This window comes from Podarcis raffonei, chromosome 6, assembly GCF_027172205.1.
Source record: "Podarcis raffonei isolate rPodRaf1 chromosome 6, rPodRaf1.pri, whole genome shotgun sequence".
Taxonomy (NCBI): Eukaryota; Metazoa; Chordata; class Lepidosauria; order Squamata; family Lacertidae; genus Podarcis; species Podarcis raffonei.
In genome coordinates, this window is record NC_070607.1 from 68,312,423 (window position 1) to 68,335,504 (window position 23,082).

General features: G+C 44.6%; 1 protein-coding gene and 1 long non-coding RNA gene across 2 annotated transcripts; one reads left to right on the top strand and one right to left on the bottom strand.

Moving 5' to 3' along the window:
• Window positions 1-26: 26 nt before the first annotated feature.
• Window positions 27-10,435, top strand: LOC128416265 (tubulin alpha-8 chain). Its single transcript, XM_053393778.1, has 5 exons — window positions 27-129; window positions 4,896-5,118; window positions 6,129-6,277; window positions 8,175-8,855; window positions 9,921-10,435. Exons 1-5 carry the CDS (start codon window positions 127-129, stop codon window positions 10,212-10,214), a joined length of 1,350 nt encoding a protein of 449 aa, XP_053249753.1. The 5' UTR covers window positions 27-126; the 3' UTR covers window positions 10,215-10,435.
• A 7,588-nt stretch (window positions 10,436-18,023) lies between these two features.
• On the bottom strand, window positions 18,024-22,156 carry LOC128415126 (uncharacterized). Its single transcript, XR_008330861.1, has 3 exons — window positions 22,096-22,156; window positions 18,478-18,632; window positions 18,024-18,287 (listed from the first exon to the last, which is right to left on the bottom strand). It is a non-coding gene; the product is annotated as an uncharacterized LOC128415126 (long non-coding RNA).
• Window positions 22,157-23,082: the final 926 nt, after the last annotated feature.

A 23,082-nucleotide genomic window follows, 5' to 3' on the forward strand; every position in this document is an offset into this window, starting at 1 on the left:
GCCCCTTATATAAGGGATGCCCGGACCTCAGAGCAGCTGTTTTCGTGGTGCTGATCAGACCCGTAGCGCGTCTGCTGAAGCCAGAGCACCGACAACCTCACAGACTCCTCGTAGCCTGTCGGAGACATGGTGAGGGCTGCTTGGTTTTTTCTTCCCTCCGGTTCCTGCCTCTCCCCCTCGGGGCCTATTAATAAAGGCGCGCGTTATGTGTTTTTTTGCCTTACGTAATGTCATGCGGTCGGGCTTTCCAACATCTCCCTTTCCGTTTTCTGTGCCGCGCTAGCGACGATGGGGCGAGTGGGGGCGTCGAAGGGCTTCTCCGCGTCCTTCGGGGCGGGAAAGAGGGTTGTAGATCGGTGTGTAATGCGCATTTAACAGAGCGGAAAGTCTTTGCTAAGACAACGATCCTATCCCCGCTTACACAGGAGTAAGCCCTGCTTAATGCAGCGGGACTTCTGAGTAGACGCGGTTAGGACCGCAGCCCATGCCGTCTATAGAAAGCAGCTACGACAGAGGTGCAGGACTTTTCAGAGCGGGTGGGGGGTCCCCTCGATCTCGGAAGGCCCACAGGTTTCCCTAAGGGTGGCCTCCGTAAAGCTAGTAAAGCAGGATCGGGCCCTTCTTCGTTTCCTGGTTCCCCGCCCGAGTCGCGCGCCCAGCTGATGTAGGCTGAGTTGGCGGGGTGAGCTTCGGGTTTTTGCAAAAGGTCAGTGTCCAAAGTCCTCGCGTGGGAGACCAGCCAACAGCTGCTGCAGCACTTGGACTCTTTTCTCCGATTCAGTGTCTCGTTTTGCCTCACCCTCCAGTTGCCCCGCTTGTCCTTTCTGCCAGCTCCTCTTGAAACCTCCGCTGCTGAGATTCTCAATCTTAATCGTCTCTGGGCCTAGACATACATTTGGGGATATGCAAGTGATGCCTACATGCCCTCAAATCAAATCAAAGGACAAAAAAAAAGGAAGCTGAGACTTAAAATGGCTTGGGCATGACTCATTTGTCTGGGAGACTTGGAGCTGACATCTCCGAGCCCCCTTCCTTTGTCTGGAATGGGAAGGAGGGGCAGCAGGGGCGAGAGTTTTTGATCCACCACCCTCTGTCCTGCTTGCCTCCGTTTTAAGTTCTTCAAGACTTAATTGGTTATTTTTGACCAGGTAGTGGTTTTTGTGGTTTTTTTAAGAATGCTGGAAGCTTTCTTGGGTATCAGAACTAGTTTGATGCTGTGTTGGCCACTCACTGCACTCCCCTTTTTACAAGTTTATAAAGCAGCATTGCTGCAAAATGGTGGGAAGTTTTTAAAGAAGATGGCTGCCTCTCTCAGTCCTTCCCTTCCCTGGTATTTCAACATCCTGGGGTTTTAGGGTTGTTGTTTTTAAGTCTGTCTCTTTGATTTTTAGCCCAAAGTTCACATTGCTATTTTGTGTTATCCCTTAATGTGAATTGCTCCATCCTGTCAAACTGACTGGTGTGTGTGTGTGTGTGTGTACACGTACACACATGCACAAATACACACTTCATTCTTTCAAAATTGGCACCAGGGCTTTCTTATTACGTTCCATCCTTTTTTGCTAGTGAGTTCTCCAAGTACAACTTTGTGAACACACACCAAAAAACCCCAAAGGCAAGAGAAACATTGCAGTAATGGTGATAGACACTAAATCTTGAAATGACTACAGAGACCTGAACTCTGTCTTAGAGGGCATTTCTTAACATCTGGCTAAAGTGCTGTATTCTGTCCATCAAAATTATGGCCTTAGTTGAGTTTTAGATTACAAATGTCTTGCATCAAGAGGGACTTGCCAACAATTCCGATTGTTCCAGTTAAATAACTGCAAGAAGGGATGTGATTCTTCCCCCCCCCCCCGACATGAAATAGCAGGGAGCACTGTAACAGGTAGCAGAAATTATTGATCATTCCTCCTCATGATTCCTTAGGCAAAGGAAACTCTAATCAACAACTGAAGATTTCCTCTGCTGTCCTAATATTCTTGAGAGTTTATTCAATTATGAAGCCAGTAAGCCTCATACACAAGCACACACACTCAGGGTTGCAGTTTTGATATGCTTTAACTCCCGTGTGATATTTCGACTGAACTAATGTTTCCAGGTTTCCACTGTAGTTACAGCCACTGCTAGCTAACTGTGGCCCTATTTCCCTTACTTTGATTAGATCATCTTTCTGTCTGTGCTTCATATTTTTCATTCTGCCTTAGCTGAGGTGTGCCTGCGTTCCATTAACAGCTGTCCCTGGCTTTGGGGGGGAGGTGTAGTAAAAGACTTGGGGTTGTAAACCAATGTTAGTTCCACTCACGCAAAAACTTAAGTTGGGTACAAGCCTTGAATGTGCACAGATGTCTGAGAACTAAATCTCCAGATTTTTTGTTGTAGCTGCAAATCCTGACAATACTGCTGGATTGCCCAGTAAGCTGCCACCACTCTCGATGGGTGTCCTATGAAGTGCACTGCTTAAGAGATGAAAGGCAGATAGCAGGAACATGAATCAGCCATGAGGCTGTTTTCTCAGTGTTGGCAAGCCAAGGACTGGATGTTCCTGTTCTGTGCCTCCCAGCTTGCTGCTGAAATGAAGTGAGAATCCTGTGGCACTTTTCACACTAAGCAAATACTCAGCTTGAAAGATGGTGGGGGCATTAAACCTCATGCACTATATCCTTGGCCATTTATCCAGGAACCACTAATAAGGTGTCTGGAAGGTGGAAAGAAAGAGACCTTCTGAAAGGGGAGACAAGTTTCGATGGGAAAAGAGCAGAATGAGATTTAAAGCACTTACTAACATTAAAAATATATACAATTAAGTTATTAACTGCTGCTTAAGCTAAAACTGAAATACCATTGTGAGCTGTATAATTTAGATCATTATCCTTCCGTGGTAGAAGAAAATTACCAAGTATGGATAATTGATGACAGAAATATCTAAATGTAAGAACTGGAGGGATATCTCAAAATAGGCCTTACAAGAGAGCATCACCTGAGCTTTGAGACACATGGGAGTAAAGTTAACAAATTAGGACAGCTAATTAAAAGTGCACCAATAGCTTGCTAATTGAGTTAGCTTTATCATTATTTCTAGATAAAGAATACTTTGGGGACAAGCTTAACTTCTTCTCTTTTGCATTAAAATCAATAAACCAAGGAAAAGCAGCATCAGTCAACAAGTAGTATGAGAGATGAATATTTAAATTACATTGGGTGGGAGGACCTTGGGGAAAAACAGTAACTGGAATGGGGAGAACCTTAACTAGGGTAGATTTAGGATTTGTGTTAGCCCAATTGAAACATAATTTCTGTATGGCAACATAGCACCATCTGGCTTGATGTTTGCACATGAACATCACAATCCAAACTGACAACAACTTCCTTGGAAAAGGACTACTTTTTTCTTTAAATGGACTAATCTGTGCTTTATTTGGCATATTTGTATACCGTTCTTTAGTCAAGGCTCCCTGGGTGACTCACAATAAAAAATTATTAATGCTGTCCACAGTGCATTATAGGAATGTATATGGGAATCTAATTACAAAGCTCAAGCATCTTGGGTTTCTAATATTTTTTTTCTTGATTGGTTCTAGAAAAGCAGAGCTGCCAGGGATTCTAGATGGCCAAGGACCTTTTCTACTTCTTGGGCAAGATAGTAACTGGGAAATAATTTGAGTAGTAGATATCCTATACCCTTTTAAAATGTGGCTCTTGGGGGGGGAGTGTTATTGGGTTATTATTTTTATTTTATATACATTGTAATCTTTTCTGTGAACCACCCTGAGACCTCTGGGTATAGGGCAGTATATAAATTCAAAATTAATTAATTGTATAGTTGGAAGAAAATATGAGGCCCACCTAGTCCAACCCCCTGCAGTGTAGGAATCTTTTGCCCAACGTGGGGCTTGAACCCACAACCCTGAGATTAAGAGTCTCATGATTTACTGACTGAGCTGTACAGCAGCTAAAGGTAAAGGGACCCCTGACCATTAGGTCCAGTCGTGACCGGCTCTGGGGTTGTGGTGCTCATCTCGCTTTATTGGCCGAGGGAGCCGGCGTACAGCTTCCGGGTCATGTGGCCAGCATGACTAAGTCGCTTCAGGCAAACCAGAGCAGCGCACGGAAACGCCGTTTACCTTCCCTCCAGAGTGGTACCTATTTATCTACTTGCACTTTGACATGCTTTTGAACTGCTAGGTTGGCAGGATCAGGGACCAAGCAACGGGAGCTCACCCCGTCGCGGGGATTCAAACCGCCAACCTTCTGATCGGCAAGTCCTAGGCTCCGTGGTTTAACCCACAGCGCCACCCACGTCAGCTAGAGAGGTGGTTATTGGCAAGCTGAGTTTTTTTTTTTAAGATATTTATTAAAATTTCCAATTTTTATACAAACAAAAAGCAAACAAGTTTAAAAACACATATAGTTCACAATACTTAGTTTTCAATGACATATTTCCCTGACCTCCTCATACCTCCCCTTCTTGTAGTCCAATTCAAATTATTTATTCAGCAAATCCTTATCTCAAAGCATTACAGCTAAAAAACCCCTTAATTTCTATCTGACATCAATTGGCAAGCTGAGTTTTCAACCTAAATTAGATGGGCTTATTTGTTTTCAACTGAATAATTCATATATTGTATATGCAATCAATGGTGGGCCATCTGCTATCAGTACTATTTCAGTAGTGGCTAGGGTTGGCAATTATGGGACACAGAGACTATTGAATCCTCCTTTTTTATCCCACAGGACATTGGTAACTGTAAATTGAATTGTGCTTGGCAGCTTCTCTTTCAGTGCATATTCCCCTTTTAATGGGTTTGGTGGCAGTTTGCATTTCAGTTTCAGTAAAGAACAAAGGAGGAGGAAACTGGGCATTAACCTTTTCTGTCTGTCTCCCTTCCCCACAGCGTGAGTGCATCTCAATTCACGTTGGCCAAGCTGGTGTGCAAATCGGCAATGGATGCTGGGAACTCTACTGCTTGGAGCATGGGATCCAGCCTAATGGCACCATGCCAAGTGACAAAACAATTGGTGGTGGAGATGACTCATTCAACACCTTCTTCAGTGAAACTGGTGCAGGAAAACATGTCCCTCGTGCTGTGTTTGTGGATTTGGAGCCAGCAGTGATAGGTAAAGTAAATACAGCCTGTGTGGTTGGAATGGACGTGAGATGGGATGTGGGACAGTTGTATAATGAAAAGTCTGGAACGTGAGGATTCAGTTTTTCCCTGTTGTAATTTAGATTCTGTATAAAACACATTGCATGACCTTAACTGTAGACATAGCCAGAGCAAGGCACAGTATTTCTAAACATGTGGTTAACATATTTATCATTATTTAAGTTTAGATACAGTAATCCTTGAGAAATTAGGTAGTACTTTGCTGTGACTTGGATGGAAGTGAAGCCTGGGTTAAGATGTCACTTATGAATATCTGTAATGCTTGGTATGTGAAATACTGGATTGCAGGACTTTTGCATCAGTTTTTACAAGAAAGTGTTTACAGATGGGGGGAACGGGATAATTCTTGTGGTGAAAGGTTATATCCAAGTAATTATTACTCAGAGTAGACCAATTTACATTACTGGACTATGTCATGCCCATTTATTTCAGTGGATTTACTCTGAGTGTAACTAACGGGTAAAACACTTAACATACTTACTAATCTTTAAGGCAGGCATAGCCAAACTTGGCTCTCCAGATGTTTTAGGACTACAACTCCCATCATCCTTAGCTAACAGGACCAGTGGTCAGGGATGATGGGAATTGTATTCCCAAAACATCTGGAGGGCCAAGTTTGGCCATGCCTGCTTTAAGGTGTTTCAAGACTCTTTGTTCCACTCTGCTACAACAGACTAGCATGGCTACCCTGTGGAAATTGTAGCTGGAAAAACATTTTAACCCACATACTGGATACTGTTGCCAGCTGTTTATACTTCTATGTATATTGTTTAAAAATCAGTTCTTGTACTAACAAAACCTGTTCTAGGCAATCACTAGCAGTGCCTGTCAGTAGAAAAAAAAGTTCTCTTCAAGTTCTATAAACCTGCAAAACTACTTAGGGTGCTTCAAGCACAAGCAAAATTGTAAATTTTATTTGTTTCATTTTTATTGTACAATAACTTGTGGTTTTGTTTTCAGATGAAGTGCGGACTGGGACATATAAACAGCTCTTTCACCCAGAACAGCTGATTTCTGGCAAGGAAGATGCTGCTAATAATTATGCAAGAGGTCACTACACTGTAGGCAAAGAAATAATTGATCTCGTACTGGAGCGCGTCAGGAAACTGGTAAGTTCTGTTGCTTTTGCACAGTCAAACTTGCATTGAAACATTTTGCCCTGTTTAAAAATTAATTCTTAATGTTCAGACTTCACTTGTCAATCTGTGCCTGTCAAAATGTAAATATCCTCGAGCTCTTTTGTACCTCCATGTAAATTTCTTTGGGGGGGGTTATTTAACTTTTGATGCTACTAGAACACGGACTGTTGCTTCATGTATTTTTTACTCTGGTTAGAACCATGTGGCAGTCCTGAAGTGACAGGTTTGGTGTGGTTACCAGGGGTCAGCAAACTTTCAGCAGGGGGCCGGTCCACCGTCCCTCAGACCTTATGGGGGGCGGACTATATTTTTGGGGGGGACATGAACAAATTCCTATGTCCCACCAATAACCCAGAGGTGCATTTTAAATAAAAGTACACATTCTACTCATGTAAAAACACCAGGCAGGCCCCAGAAATAACCCAGAGATATATTTTAAATAAAAGGACACATTCTACTCATGTAAAAACACACTAAATCAGCAGGCCAGATTTAGAAGGCGATTGGGCCATATCCGGCCCCTGGGCCTTAGTTTGCCTGTGTTTTGAGCAAACATACCCTCTTCCTTCCCTAGCCACTGTACAACCTCTTTGTTGTGGGAATGTTCTGGGGTGCAGGAGAGGATATATTGACTAATTATATCCTTATCCAACTTGTGCTAACAAGTTCCCAAAATATCAGCAGAGTTTATAAACATTTCCCTTTAAGTTCACAATGGTAACGTGTGCACAGGTTCGCTAGAACCTCTGTAATAATTACTCTGGTAATTTCCCCTTTGTTCCCTCTTAAAATACAAGACACGACACAGTCTTTATAAAAGTATAAAAGAGTTTACTCACGTTCTGTTCACAATATGATCCCAGAAGGCAGACAGGCTTAAAAAGGTTACATACATTCGGAATCTATCTTATAGCAAGATAGTCCTTTCCTCCTCTCTTGGCTAAGAGCCAAGAGAGCATCTTTAGATGCTTCTTCTTCAAAAGGAAGATGGCAGAGAGACAGGCAAGAGAGAGAGATAGCTGCCTGCCCTGTGCTTTTATCATTTACCTGCACAGGTGAGGCCACACCCACCTCTGGTCACATGCGGAGGAAGTCCGTCCCCAGGAAGTTTACCTGCTTGCTAGACAGACATCCCTCCCCATGTTCTAACATGTACACTCTAGGAATGTTGTCATTGACTGCTCCTGTGTTTACATCCCACATTTGTCTAGGAGGCCCATGTAAGGACTAATGCAATGTTTTACATTGGTTTCTGCCATTTGTTATGGATTTGGTCTCATCTCTCATGGTTTTAGAATTGAGTCAGAGGAATGAGGCTATAGCTAACTACAGCAAGAGAATTCTGGGGGCTATGGCTTTCTTACTCTCTAAAATATTTAGATTGCAATCTTTGTTGGTCTGGTATAGATTTTCGCTTTCTCAATTGTTATGTATAAAATAGTATTGGGTTAGAGAACTGAAAGGGGGGGTATTTTGTGAGTTTAAAAAATCTTTTTAAGCTGTGTTTGCCCAGAGAATGTAAGTTATTGGGTGACTGAAATACTCTAAATAAATAAAACTACATATGGCCTGCTCAGTCAGTGAACTTGCAAAATTTGCTTGTGACCTCCATGTAATAAGAAATATCTACCTCCAACTGGCAGATCTGTTTGGTTGGTGTGGGAACTGCTCATGGTTCCTGCTGATGAGTTCTACATTTGGTCTCTGCTTTTTTCTTACAACTGCTTAGTGGTTGAGTTGAATGATAAATGAACTTTTTGCTGCTGGGCAGAATACCACACTAGAAGGTAGAAAAGTGAATGGGCAAAACCCATTCTCAAATGTTAGGATTACTAGCCTGCTATAATGTCCTTTCCCCCCTCCCCAGGCTGACCAGTGTACTGGCTTGCAAGGATTCCTGATCTTCCACAGCTTTGGAGGTGGCACTGGGTCAGGATTCACTTCTCTGCTGATGGAACGCCTCTCAGTCGACTATGGAAAGAAATCAAAATTGGAATTTGCCATATACCCAGCTCCCCAAGTTTCAACTGCTGTTGTCGAGCCATATAACTCCATCCTGACAACCCACACCACCCTCGAACATTCTGACTGTGCCTTCATGGTTGATAACGAAGCAATCTATGACATTTGTCGTAGGAATCTGGACATCGAACGCCCAACCTACACTAACCTCAACCGCCTCATTGGTCAGATTGTTTCTTCAATCACCGCCTCTCTCAGATTTGATGGTGCCTTAAATGTGGATCTGACAGAGTTCCAGACAAACCTGGTGCCTTACCCCAGGATCCACTTCCCTCTGGTAACCTATTCCCCCATTATCTCAGCAGAGAAGGCCTACCATGAGCAGCTCTCTGTCTCTGAGATCACCAATGCCTGCTTTGAGCCATCCAACCAGATGGTGAAATGTGATCCCCGCCATGGCAAGTACATGGCTTGTTGTATGCTGTATCGTGGAGATGTTGTCCCCAAGGATGTCAATGTTGCTATTGCCGCTATCAAAACGAAGCGTACCATTCAATTTGTTGACTGGTGTCCTACTGGTTTTAAGGTAAGCGCTGCTGATTGCATTCAAAATGGTCTGTTTCATGTCAAGATTTATAGGTGGTTGAATAAGCACATCTCAAGTACTGTATATAGTTTTACAAATGGTGTAGGCAGGCTTAATTAACTGTGTTTCAGTCTTAAGATGACCTAAAGGCATGCAGCCATCCCCTGAACTGGATGGTTGATCACAACCTTTGTGGAAGGGCATCTACCATTTCCTGCTTTTGCAGAACCTACATGAAGGAGGGTGGAAATACTTAGTCAATACTCAGCTTGCCATATATATGAACTAACTAAAGCTGATTTGAACATTGACAATCAGGACTTTTCAATATAAAAATGCCTTCTAACGTTAGTCATGGTAGATTAATGTACTATTTGTGGGGGCAGTTTAAAATGGGAGCACTAGCTCCTAACAAAATTATAAAATGATGTAGGCCTGTAGAGAAAAGAGAATTATGTTGATGACTAATGATGTTTCAGCTTCTAATGTAGGAGTGGGAAACCTGCATCCCTCGTGAGAGTTGCCACATGAGAGAAGTGGGCAGGAAACAAAGGAAAGCTGAAATGGAAGGTGGTAGAAAATCTCTCTGTTCTGACTTCTGCCAAGAGCTATTTGTCAGTCCTTCCCACTGGGTCAGGAGAAAAGGGTGCAAGAAAGAACATGCAGCCTTTGGAAAAAGAGATCCCCCACTTTGCTCTAATAGGTATCTGAAAGTCCCAACCATGTGTCAGTTATAAGAGCTGCCCACTATGCTAGCTGTGAAGAAGAATAGCAGTGAAAAATACTGCACTTTGCAAATGGGTAAAAGGTTCCCCATAACACAAATTCTACTTTGTGGGGAACGTATCAGGATACCCCCGGGAAATGGATATAGCTAGACATCTCTTACCTTTAAATGTGAAGTTCTACACTCCCAGTGTTCTTAATGCAGTGTGATCTTGACCTTGAGCTTGCTGGCTTGTGTACAGATGCAGCTCCTTTCTGACTTGCAAATACACACAAATTAGATGTTATTGTGATATAGGAAACTTTACATTGTCTGCATATCTATTGATTGTTTTCTAGGTGGGTATTAATTACCAGCCTCCGACCGTTGTTCCTGGTGGTGACTTGGCCAAAGTCCAGCGTGCGGTCTGCATGCTCAGTAACACCACAGCCATTGCGGAGGCTTGGGCCCGCCTGGACCACAAATTCGACTTGATGTATGCCAAGCGTGCTTTTGTCCATTGGTATGTTGGAGAAGGAATGGAGGAAGGGGAGTTTTCGGAGGCCCGAGAAGATCTGGCTGCACTTGAGAAGGATTATGAAGAAGTGGGCACAGACTCCTTGGATGGTGACGATGAAGGCGAGGAGTATTAGACTTGCACACGTCTGTTGTATGGCTGTTACCATTTGCTACTTTGTAATAAAGTAAATGGGGAGCAAATCTCAAATGTAAACAGAACACCTGGCATTCCATGCCAGAGCGCTTGGAATAAACACTTTTATAACTGAGGTATCTTGCCAGTTGATGATGATGATGCAAGCATTAAAGCATCCAGCTGGATGCAAACAAATAAAACCATCTTGCTATTTACTAACATGGAGTACTTGTCTCATTGCTACATGCCCTAAACACTTGAAGCAGGCAGATTTTAGGGAGAGGATATAGATCTTTGGGAAGAAGTTGGGTTATGTTGGTGGCTTAGCCAGTAACAAACTTCAGTGGTCAATTTGCTTGCGCCTAAACTAGCAAGTAGTTGTTAACAAACAAAAAGCCAAGCTGTTTTCAAATGCGCTTGAAAATGTTAATCATTGTTGTGAGTAGTGCGTATAAATTCTACTTGTAGCTAGTGAAATACTCCAGTCCTAGACATGCTTATTCGGAACTGCCAAATGCTAAATAACCAAAACTTTTAAATATTGTAATTGGTCTAATTAAAAGTAGAAACAAAATAGTAAATGGCTAGCCCCTCACAACCTGCCCACCCACTGGAGGGAAAAGACACCTCCAGAACAAGATACCACATGCAATAGGATGAAAGAGGGTGTAGAAGATGAGAAAAGGGGAAGAGAAGCTGCAGAGGAACCCAGGTAAGATGGAATTGCTGGTTGAAATGAAAATGTGGATATACTGTATCAACTGCAGAGCTGCTCCCCTAATTATGTGAACCAGTTGACGCCTGGCAACCAGTTGACGATGGCATATTTTAGCAGCCTACCTATGTATTTGTAAAGAGTTTTGCTTAGCTACAGGTGGCAATCTAAAGTAATCTGATAGTATCAAAGGTCTGTTTGTGGCACATGGCTGCTCAAATTCTACTTAGTTATATAAAATGTCTGAGGAGGCGGGAGGTAGGCCTTAAAATCACATACAGTGGTACCTCAGGTTACATACGCTTCAGGTTACAGACTCTGCTAACCCAGAAATATTACCTCAGGTTAAGAACTTTGCTTCAGGATAAGAACAGAAATCGGGCTTTGGCAGCACGGCGGCAGCAGGAGGCCCCATTAGCTAAACTGGTGCTTCAGGTTAAGAACAGTTTCAGGTTAAGAACGGACCTCCAGAACGAATTAAGTACTTAACCCGAGGTACCACTGTATATTTGTGGTGGTCTGCCACTGGTTACTGTTTGGCAATGTGCCAGAGATCTAATAAATTCGGTCTTTGTTACTATTGCTGACCAATTCCTGATGTTAAAAAATCTGGAATATTTTAAACACTATTTGTTAATGGGGGTTGTGGGAGGAGAAAACTACATTTCTGATCAGATCCACTTTTGTAAACACATGCTATTGGTGTGTATTTATATTTCCACATTTCACAGAGCTATGATGTGATGGTGTGGGTACAGTCTGAGTTCCCTGTTAATAATTTTCTCTGTCATTGCCTAAAAGCAGGCAAGGCCTTTTTTAATATGTCACTTTCCAGTCATGCTGCTCCTGGCACAAAAAGAAAAAAGCTTAAGACTCCCGAAAATAGGTCATGCTCTTATTTGCCCAAGCTTCAGTGGAGGCATGGAACAGAACAGGTTCGATGTATGTTTAGCCTTGTATGTTTGGCCTTGACTACCAGTAACAGACGTTTTGCAGAAAGCTGTGGGGAGTTCATGATTGTAGTAATTTTGTAGGCGTCTTTATTTTTGCTTTAGCTTAATTTATGGGGAGAGATGCTCCTCTGTCACAGGGAGCATTGATGCCTTCGTAGGAAATACTTTGGCAAAACAGTCTGCCTAGATTAAATTGGCATATACTGCAGGATCTTGTTCTTAAACCTTGCAGATCAAAGAGGCATGATATCCCTAAATTACTTTATATGGCAATACAGTGGTACCTCAGGTTACAGACTCTGCTAACCCAGAAATAGTACCTCGGGTTAAGAACTTTGCTTCAGGGTGAAAACAGAAATCGTGCAGCGGAAGCGGGAGGCCCCATTAGCTAAAGTGGTACCTCAGGTTAAGAACAATTTCAGGTTAAGTACGGACCTCCAGAACAAATTAAATTCTTAACCTGAGGTACCACTGTAAAGTAAAGCATGCTGGGACTGAGTGTTGTGTCGGCTGGGGGCTAGGATGACCCCCAGACATATGACAGGAATGTTTCCAGCCTGACTCTCCCTTCAGCGTTCAGTGTGCAGCTCTAGGGAGTTTCTACAGCCTTCCCCGACGATTTATAATGACTCAAGTCTTGGAGACACTGAGCGCACATTCAGAGTCCAGCAGAGATAAACGCAGACAGAGCTAGGCTGGAGTTGTGAGCACTAAAAGCTACTATATTAAGCATTATGCAGAACATGTCTCCTCTCTCTCGCTCGCCTTCCTCAAAGAGAAGTCAGAAGTGAAAGCAAAAACAAACGGAAACAGAGTACAGTAAACGTCCGCTCCGCTGATTCCAACAATTGGTGCTGGAATGCATAACACAGACATGTGATGAGCCAATCCTACACAGTATCTGCACTGTGAAAGGAATAGAAATCCAACACTGAGTAGGTGGGTCCTAAGCAAAAAAAAAAGGTGGGGTCAGAGCAAAAGGGAAGCCAGCCAACGCCTTTGCTCAAGAACTGCTGGCCACTGCCCTATGTGGTGAGCTGCATGAGCCTCTTTGAGAATAATCTTCTAGTTCTGACCTGGTTCTCTCAGCCCAGGCTTCCCATTAGACTCTTTCCAGCCTAAGAGGAGCCAAAGGACTTCCTTTTCCATTTGGATTAGCTCATGGGAAGCCCTACTTGTGACCTATAGGTATCAAGTTGGCCACAGTAAGGGTGGTCCACTGTTATGTTCCTTCTTGAACAAGGCCTACCAGAGCTCTAGCATGTCCTGCATTTCTCACCATGCTGCTCTAGCAGAGTCCTCCTGTCTTGTGTTTTGATCCCTGATCCTGATTTTTCTTCAGCATTCCTTACTTTGTTTTCCAGCTCAGCCACTTGATCACTTTTGGATTCTGGTAAGTCATCTGACACTGGACTCTTGTTCCTAGCTTTTGGTATTCTCCAGACTGCTGCCCATTGGCCCATACCTGACAACATATTCTGACACCCTTGCCTTGGCCCCTGCTCACCACCACCACTCCAGCCCTATTTGAGGCCAGTGTGGTGTAGTGGTTAAGAGTGGTAGACTCATAATCTGGTGAACCGGGTTCGATTCCCCGCTCCTCCACATGCAGCTGCTGAGTGACCTTGGGCTAGTCACACTTCTCTGAAGTCTCTCAGCCTCACTCACCTCACAGAGTGTTTGTTGTGGGGGAGGAAGGGAAAGGAGATTGTTAGCTGCTTTGAGACTCTTTAGGGTAGTGATAAAGCGGGATATCAAATCCAAACTCTATGAAACTAGGCCACGTGTTGCAAGCTGCCCACCCTGTCCTAGGGCCTATGTTTGTAATAATAATAATTGTACCCTGCCTATCTGACTGGGCTTCCCCAGCCACTCTGGGCGGCTTCCAACAAAGATTAAAAACACACTAAAACACCAGTCATTAAAAACCTCCCTAAACAGGGCTGCCTTCAGATGTCTTCTAAACGTCAGATAGTTGTTTATCTCTTTGACATCTGATGAGAGGGCGTTCCACAGTGCAGGCACCACTACCAAGAAAGCCCTCTGCCTGGTTCCCTGTAACTTGGCTTCTCACAGGGAACTACCAGAAGGCCCTCAGCACTGGATATCAGTGTCCGGGCAGAACAATGGGGGTGGAGATGCTCCTTCAGGTATACTGGGCTGAGGCCATTTAGGGCTTTAAAGGTCAACACCAACACTATGAATTGTGCTCGGAAATGAACTGGGAGCCAATATAGGTCTTTCAAGACTGGAGTTATGTGGTATCAGTGGCCACTCCCAGTCACCAGTCTAGCTGCTGCATTCTGGATTAGTTGTAGATTCCGGGTCACCTTCAAAGGTAGCCCCACATAGAGCGTGTTGCAGTAATCCAAGCGGGGGCACAGTTGCCCCATTCAGGAACAGGGAGTCCTCCACACCTGCCTGCCTCCTGTCCCCCCAAAATAGTACTTCTGTCTTGTCAGGATTCAACCTCAATCTGTTAGCCACCATCCATCCTCCAACCACCTCCAGACACTCACACAGGACCTTCACCGCCTTCACTGGTTCCAATTTGAAAGAGACGTAGAGCTCTGTATCATCCGCATACTGATAGTAGTATGTAGTAACAGTGTAGATTTAGACATGTCTACACAGAAGTATGTGCCACCGTGTGGGGTTCCTCCCAGGTAAAGGTGTATAGTGGTGATCCTTACAGCTTCAAAATCTGGCTAAAGCTGAAGCAAACCCAAAGCCCAATTATTACTTCCAAAAGGTAATGACTGTTATTTTAGAAATGCTGATACTTTATAAAACAAACAAATACTCACACTGGAGGCCTTTTTGGACATTGTTTTGTGTTGGTTTTTATAACTGTTTACAGAGTGCTGCCAAAAGCATGATAGGACTTCCTTCCTGTGTTGAGCATTTCCTGTCAAGTCTTTTTTTGCCGCTGTTGCTTCTTATTCCATGGCCCATGTGGTCTGGTTTCTTGTCGCCCACATTAATTCAAGAGAGTTTCGTGCCGTGGTGATAAATGGCTGCAACTAGGTTCCTTTGAAGGTCTGGAATCCCAGATCAGCATATTAAACATCGGTCATCAGAGCTTACCAAAGAAACTGAATTTGAACTAGAAGAGGGGAAGGAAAGGAAATTGCAAACTTAATCCTTCTTGCCATACAAATGACTAAAGCAGGGTTGGTGAACCTGTGAGCCTCCTTTTTTTTATCCTCTTACTCCAAGTTGTGCAGGGATCCAGAATTGGCCTCCACAGTCACTGACGGACTCACTGTTAAAACCGTGTTTATGGAAGACAATCTTACTTGGCTACGAGTGATCACCAGACAACAAGAAGATGATATTTCCTCATTACTCCCCACAACAATAACCCTCTGGAGTCCATTAGCCAGAGTGACTGGCCCAAGGGCATCCCCTGAGCTCTGTGACTGAGAAGAAATCTGAAGCTGGGTCACCCTTGCCTAAGTAAAACACTTTAGCCATTACTTCACACTGGCTTTTTTTTTACATCTCTGTCTGCACTTGCTGTCTACCTCTTAATGCATCCAGACCTTTTAATACATTGGGGGGTGGGGAGGGAATCCAGTACCCAGTTAAGCTCTAGTACAGTGGTTCTCAACCTGTGGGTCTTCAGATGTTGTTGGACTACAATTCCCATCATCCCTGAGCTCTGGCCTTGCTAGCTAGGGGTGATGGGAGTTGTAGTTCAACAACATCTGGGGACTCACAGGTTGGGAAAGGCAGCTCTAGTACAAGGCCAGAAGCCAGTTTTGGCTCTTGATCCTCATTCAGTGGGACTACATCAGTTTACAGATGGGAATGAGAAATTCTCTCATCTTCATGTGCATGTATGCATTGAATTATGCAGCATACATGTTTCATTAATGCACATCTGAAGCTGCAGCAGCCTTAAAGAAAAAAGGAGGAGAGAAATGAGTGGCAAAAAAATAATTTCAGCTGCCTTAAACTGAAGACAGCGTGCCTAAAGTGCTGCCTGTAGAAACTGTTGAATTGGCGCAGTGCGGTCAACCTCCCCAGAAAGCAATGCAAGCAGACAAACTCTGACCACAAGCCACCTTGTGATCCACAATCAGCTATTAGGGACCAACCACCAGCTCAGCTGTGATTGGGCCAGAGCAATGGTTTCTGCCAGAGGTTAGTATGGGTGTTAACACCAGTGGCGGAGCTTCAAGCTCCGGAGAGGGGGCAGAGAGCAGGCGTGGGCGTGGCTGGCACACATCCTGGGGGCATGGCGCACCACCCGCAGGGGCGTGACACGTGTCCTGGGGGCATGGTGTGGCACCCAGCATGGGCGAGGGGGCAGCCACGATGGCACCCCACTGGGATTGTGCCACCAGGGGCGGTGCGCTCCCCCCGCACCCCTGTTCCTCCACCAGTGGCTAACACCAGTCTCAATAGTATGTCTTGCCATGGCTCATGGCTCTTTGGTTGGTTGTGAAGTCTCTGGATGCTATCTATGTTTGGGGTTTGCAGACTTTGAAGGTGCCAAGGAGGTATCGGTGCACTGTGCAACAATTACAGATTGTGCTTCTAGATAAAACTCATCCAATCCTTTTAGAAGTTAAAAGCTGAGGTCCTGTTGAGGTGCAAAGTCTGAAATGAAAGCTGTTAATTGCCATTCCGTATGATAGATGGTGAAAGTACAAGGGAAACTTATGCCACAGCTGATGACTCAGTGCTATGTGGGAAAAGGCATGTGTAGGTAGGTTGTGTGCGTAGCAAAACTGGTCTGGCCTGATCAGAAACAGATGCTCTCCATTTCTAAATTCATTTGTTCCCAGGAGGCTATTTGGCAGAATGAGTTTTCTAAAATTCCATGTGCATTGTGGCAATTGAATGCCCTTACTTGCAAATTTATTTAAGCCCCCAAGTGGACAGAGAAAATACTTTTGATGTTTGGTCTCAGATAACTGGGTTCCATTCATACAAACAATCAGCTACTTGGTAGTTGGTTGAAATTCCTGCATGAAGGCTGCTATGTTTAACAAGTATTTTATTTTCTGATGGTTGCTGGATAAATCAGCTACTTGCCATGACAAAGTCAATGCAAACAGTCTCTTATGATGTGTAGAGACATGGTGCAGTTACTGGAACTACTTGGTAATTTAACTGGCTACAAACAAAAGACTTCTCCCATGTAAAGCACCATACATGCAGTCACAATTTTAAGTAGCCACAAAACACCTGTTTTCTTAGTTGTGAAAAGGTACATCTCAATCTTTCTGTATTGCAGAATGTTTGTGGAATACTATGTAAGATCTGGCCTCTTTTTCTATGTACGCAGCATAGGGGTTTGCAGAAGGGAGATACCCAGTTACTGGAGTTAATTGCTATCTCACAGCCTTCTCCAAGTTTGTGCATTCCAGATGTTTTGAACCACAGCTCCCATCAGCTGTGCTGGCTGGCCCCATGTAAAACTTTCACCTGCTGGTTTTAACAGATCGGGCTGCTGTTGAAGGTACACATGCAACCCTCTCTTTTCTGGTTAACTGGCAAACTTACATTGCGAATGTCATGTCTGTTTTCTCTACAATAACTAGCAACCTCCTTGCCAAAAATAAATAAATAGAAATGCAATACATATTAAAAACTAATATTTATAGTGCAGCATTTAAGATGTTGAGGTTATTTATTTGCCACACTTATACACCTTTCTGCCAAAGCAGAACAAGCATTATGGGAATCATAGAATGAGAAAGGGAAATAAATTCCTTGAATCACATAGCCAGAAAATAAGTTCCAGACATTCAAAAACTTTCCTAAGAGATAACCTATCCCTCTCTTAAGCAGAGGCCACTTTAAGGGGAAGATTATTTGAGCTGTTAAAGAGAGATATCAGAACAGAAATATAGATGCATTTGCATAGCTTGTTGCAGATGGCAGGAGCTTTAAAGGGAATCTTGTGTCCTGCCAGGGTAGATACATATCTGGCTGACAATAAAAACTCCCGCCACAAATCCAAGTGCTGATAAAAGCATGTGAAAGAGGACGTCGTCTATGTGTGGCTTGTTTGATTCTTAGATTTTTGTTTCTTATTGCCATTGAATATTCTTTCTTCCCCAATCTGAGGCTGCTGTGTTTGTTTGTGTGTGTGTGAGAGAGAGCAAACTCTCACTGCCTAACATCCCATCCCATTTGTCACTCAGCTTGCTTTGCGCTGGCCTGTATTCCGAAGCAAACTTTTTGTGTCCTAACGTTTGACCATTAGAAGCAAATGCATCCTGTTTTATATGTTGCCATCTAGTGGAACATGTGAATAAGAACAGATCTGGTATATGAGGAGTTTATATGATGAGTTGGCTAGTTTGCCAGAAATCGTCATTTTATTATAAACACTACAAATGGTTTCCTGTGGATTCTTGTTGCCTGGCCGTTGCTAATCCCAAATCTGCAAAGAAATCAAGATTGCATTATTTTTGTTTTGGTTTCAGATTCTATGCATAAATTCGTCCTCCTAGGATGGATCTTTATGTAGTGGCCAAAATAGCACCATCCACACATGAGTGTGAGATTATGAGTAGGCATGTAGGCTTGGGGGAACCAATATCTATATCTATATATAGATAAAATAATCACACCATTTTACTCTGAATACCCAGCATCCTTCCAGGATTTGGTCTGAAGACATATGGCACAGCCTCTTTGGTGATCTTTTGCACATCTCAGTCTGGTGAGATCTAACTCTGGCCTGGATAGGAGACTGCCTGCGAATCCCATTATGTTGCTGTGATTTCTGTAATGGAAGAGAGGTGGGATAGAAATGTAATAAAATAATGTCAGACATTCACTGGCCTTCCTTTTGGCCCTTTTTGCGTGCTTGGACGGAATGTGTCCTTGAACTGTGATAATGCCTCTTGCATGCGTAGATGGCAAGACTGGCCTGCCCATGAGGTAGACTGAAGCAGCCGCCTCGGGCAACAGAATCCTGTGGGTGGCATCACTGCAAACTCTTTGCCTACCACCTCACAAGATCTCACCAGAAGACACTGCCACTTAACCTCAGTAAGCGTGACCTTGAAAGGAGGTGGCATCTTTCTGTTTCGCCTCAGGCAGCAAAATGGGACAGGTGGAGAGACGTATGTAAAGATACCATTGATTTTTTAGTGACTGCCATTTAGCCTATTGTGTAAAGCTAAGAGTTGCATCCATTGCTCTGCCCCCTTTTACTTATGTTCCCCATCCTGGTCTAAGCACACAGAACAGAGTGAAGAAGTCTGGCTGGAATCTGAAGGCAATGTCTGGTCCATCATATAGGAGTTGTAGGGAACCAGTCAGTGGGGGAAGTGGATTCTCAATAATATGTTGGTCGTTTCTGTTTGCTGTTTTTTTTATTGCAGGAGGAGATTGCCTTGGAATCAGCTGGGAAGATCTTTGCAAGAGAGCTGAAACAGAATTTCGTAAGATGTCAATGGCTGTTGAAATTTAAAAATTCAGCTTTGATTTTGAAATTTTATTTCAAAATGTGCGTGCTTTAGACTGTGGGGTGCATGCTTTTTTTTTACTGGCAATGCAGACAATGTTTCTTGATTGGTTCCTTAATCCTACTTTACCCCTTTCAAGAGTGGCTGATTTTGCTTTGTTGCTCTATTACAGTTATTTCTGCTGCTTTTCCTGCGGCTTTTCTATTGCTTTTAGATGTTCTATGGTGGTTTTGTATTTTTATTAAATATGATTCTGTATTTGTCTAATGGAAGTTGCCTTGTCAGGATCCTAGTCCTAAAAGACAGCCTAAAATATCTTAACTAATAAATATTGAATGCCAAATATCAAGTAGCATTAAATATTGTATACAGAAGTGCTGAGCATTGGATATCAGTATAAGGTCTACAGAGGAGGAATAGGATTTTAAGGCTGTGGGTTTATTTGTTTTTAATGTAGGCACATATATTTGACCTTTATCATGATCATACAAAAGCCTTCTTAGCATAATGCATTTGATGAAAGCTTTCTTTACATCAGTTTAATTCTGTGCATTCTCACTTTGAAATAAGCCACACTGAAATCATTAGCATTTGCTTCTGTGGTTAGAATTATGCTGTTACCTGGGCCTTACTTTCGGGCATAATGGCCCTTACTTTTGAGTAAACATACAAAGGATTGTGCTCCACTGTAGCTTTTAATACACACATGCCCTTTTTGCTAATTTTTTAATTTATCCATCATAAAAAACCACTCCCTGATTCTGTAGACACAGCAACTAACTTAGATTGCAGCTGTGCTGAACTTCACCCACAGCGTGTACTGGGAGATGGGGCAATGCCTTGCTTTCCGTAACTCAGTAACTTCCTGGTGAAGATGACTCGCGTGGATTAAAGGCCCACGCTTTAGAGCTTGGCAAACCCGCCCCCACTCCACAGTGTGGAAACGACGTCCCCTCGAAATTCAGGGTGGCGCTGTAAGTTAAAAGACCTGATCCCATGTGGCTCGACGGCGAACACTCCCCTTAAGCTGTTGCTATGCTGGAGAAGTTGCCTAGCGCATACTTAGAGAAGGGCGCGGGGCAATGGAGAAGTCGGGATAATAGAGGGGGCGGTGTCAGGACCGCGGAGAAAGAGGAGTGATGGCTGCAAGGTTGGACGGCGGGGGGGTGGGGAGGAGGAGGAGCAGGCTGGCCCAGAAATGCGGGAGCGAATACACGTGTGCTACGTGCAGCTCCCGCTGCTCCCCTGGGTCCTAGAGAGTTCCTCAATGGGGAGCCACCTCCGTGGGGTGCGGTGGGGTGGCTGCCTCGTCGATCGGCTCTTTGGCTCCACCATCCCTCTTTGCTGGATCGACCCCCGAGGGGAGCCTCATGCCCCCCCCGCCAGCCCAACCCGCCCTCCCTCTGGTAATAATGCTCGATGTGTTTCTTTACCAATGGAGGCGCTTCCTTCGACTCCCCTCGCCGGCCTCCATAAGGCAGACCCCTGCCAGATGCGGAGGGGGTGGGGAGGGGGCCTGGCTGCGTCCGGGGTGGGTTGCGCCTCCCTTGGAGAAGCTGACACCAGAGGGGGCTGCCCCTTCCCTTTGTCCTGTTCAGTGGCCTCGACGGGGGCAGTGGCCCGGAGTAGGGGCCCGAGGGGGTGCCTGTTTGCTAACCTGCACGCCTTTAGAGCTGCTCACACCCAGGATCACCCGGCCTGAACCCCAACTTCCTCACCCTCTCCCAGTAATGAAATTGGGGGTGCGGAGGCAGGATTAGAGTAGCATGGAAGACTACACAAGGGTGGGGGCGATACTCATCCGGAGGGTTGGGACAGCTGCTGCAGGATTGCTGGAAGTGATACAGGGGTAGGTGTGGAGTAGGTAGCGAGCTTTGTGCAATACTAAAGGAGGGAGGCATAACTACTAAGGAGTTCAGGCTGGGAAGAGATTACAACGGGCGTCTCCAGATTTGGGGTGTGTGTGTTGGGGTACTATTGAGAAGATGGCTTGATCTGTTTTCTCTTTAAGTAAAGCCACCGCCGGCCCCCCCCCACCTCTGAGGACACACTGTGGGTGCTGAAGGAGGAAGTCTGGAGCGGACCCCTTCAGCAACCTTTGTCAGTGGCTCCATTTGGGGAAGGGGGGGAGAAGACGAGGAACCTCTTTTGTGCACAACTTTTGGAACAGTTCCAATATCTCCCCCACCCCCTTGGAAGGGAGCCCGGTCTTTGCTGGAAGCGAAGGGGTTCTGCTGGGGAAGGAAGGATTATAAAACGGGGGGCGGGGGTGATGGTGTCAGTTCATCTCATGGAGAAGGTATGGGGCGGGGAGGGGAAAGGTTGTGGCCCGGTATGTGGAGAGGAGCAGCGACAAAGCTACCTTTTGGGGGGGGAGGGAAGCCCCACCAGAGAGAACAGATCAGTGGGCGGAGCACCGTTAACAACTGCCAGCTCCCCGGTGGATCACCGCCCCTCCCCCTGAAGCGTGGCACCGTTTATCAAAAAAAGCCTAGACGTTAAGGCTGCAACCTTACGCTCGAGAACAAATCCTATTGAGCTCAGTGGGGCCTACTTTTAAGTAAACCCGTGGTAGGATTCCGGATAGTTGCGCCGAGCAGTGACCCCCCCGGCTCCCTTCCTCCCATCCAACCATTAATTCCCATTGTCCTGGGGACTCCAGTGATCTGCTTACAGTCCCCTCTGAACCAAGGGGCCTCCAAGTCTTGTATGAGACCTAGGGAAGCGACAGGGATAGCAGCGTTACAGTGCGCGCCCCCCCTTTGCCCCGCGCACTGCTTTGCACTGGAAAGGGAAGGCTTTCCCACTGCACAGAGCCAGGCACAGACAATGAAACAGCTCGGCCTCCCTCCCCCTCTGACGTCCCCCCAAGCCCTGGCCTATCCCAGAGAATAGAGAGGCTCTTTAAAAAAAGAAGTGCCGGCACTGAGGTGGCTGTCAGCTGTGAAGGATCCCTCCGCACATGTAAACATAGATCATAAAGGCGAAGAAGGTGGATTAGAGAGTAGAGACCCATGTGGTTGGCGTTCTCTGCATGGAGCTCATTAGCTTAGAGGCCTCTAGTGATCCCCTGTTGCTGGCGAAACTGAAGGGAATCTGTCATTGCAGCAGTCACGTTGTAGGTCCCCACCCCCACGCCACAAAGACAAATCCTAAAGTTTTGCACGACAGGACTAAACGAGATTTTGCCAATCCTGCGGTGCTCCTGCTCTACTTAATTTAATAAGAAGTTTGGAAAAGGCCTTTATCTTTTGGTTGAGGAGCCATTAACTTATACAGAACATAATATTTTAGGGATAAAATAATTCTTGTGGTTTAATAATGGAATCCTCTCTCTCTCTCTCTCTCTCTCTCACACACACACACACACACACACAGAGAGAGACACACTTGGGATAGATTATATGTATCCTCATTTTATTCCTCATTAGTTCTAAATTTAAAACAGCAGTATTATTCTGAAGGAAATGGACTGAAGATTGCAGTCTTGTAACAAAATGCATGGTACTAAAAATGATCCATACCTACTTGAAAAGCCACCCACAATTTATATCATGTGATGTTGACTATGGTGATCAAATGTATAATCTGTGCATGACTTAAAATGTACAAGCCACACAATAAACTTCCCTCAGTGTCCCCCTCCCCACTATTAGAGCTAAAATGCAAGCATAAATGTATCTACCCAGAAGGAAGTCCTAGTGAGTTAAATGGGGCTTACTCCCAAGTAAATAAGTTATAATTGCAGCCTTAAGCATTCTC

Coding starts and splice junctions, on each gene's coding strand:
- LOC128416265 (XM_053393778.1), top strand. Junction 5,119..6,128: donor TTTGGAGCCAGCAGTGATAG/GTAAAGTAAATA, acceptor TTTTGTTTTCAG/ATGAAGTGCGGACTGGGACA. Junction 8,856..9,920: donor GGTGTCCTACTGGTTTTAAG/GTAAGCGCTGCT, acceptor ATTGTTTTCTAG/GTGGGTATTAATTACCAGCC.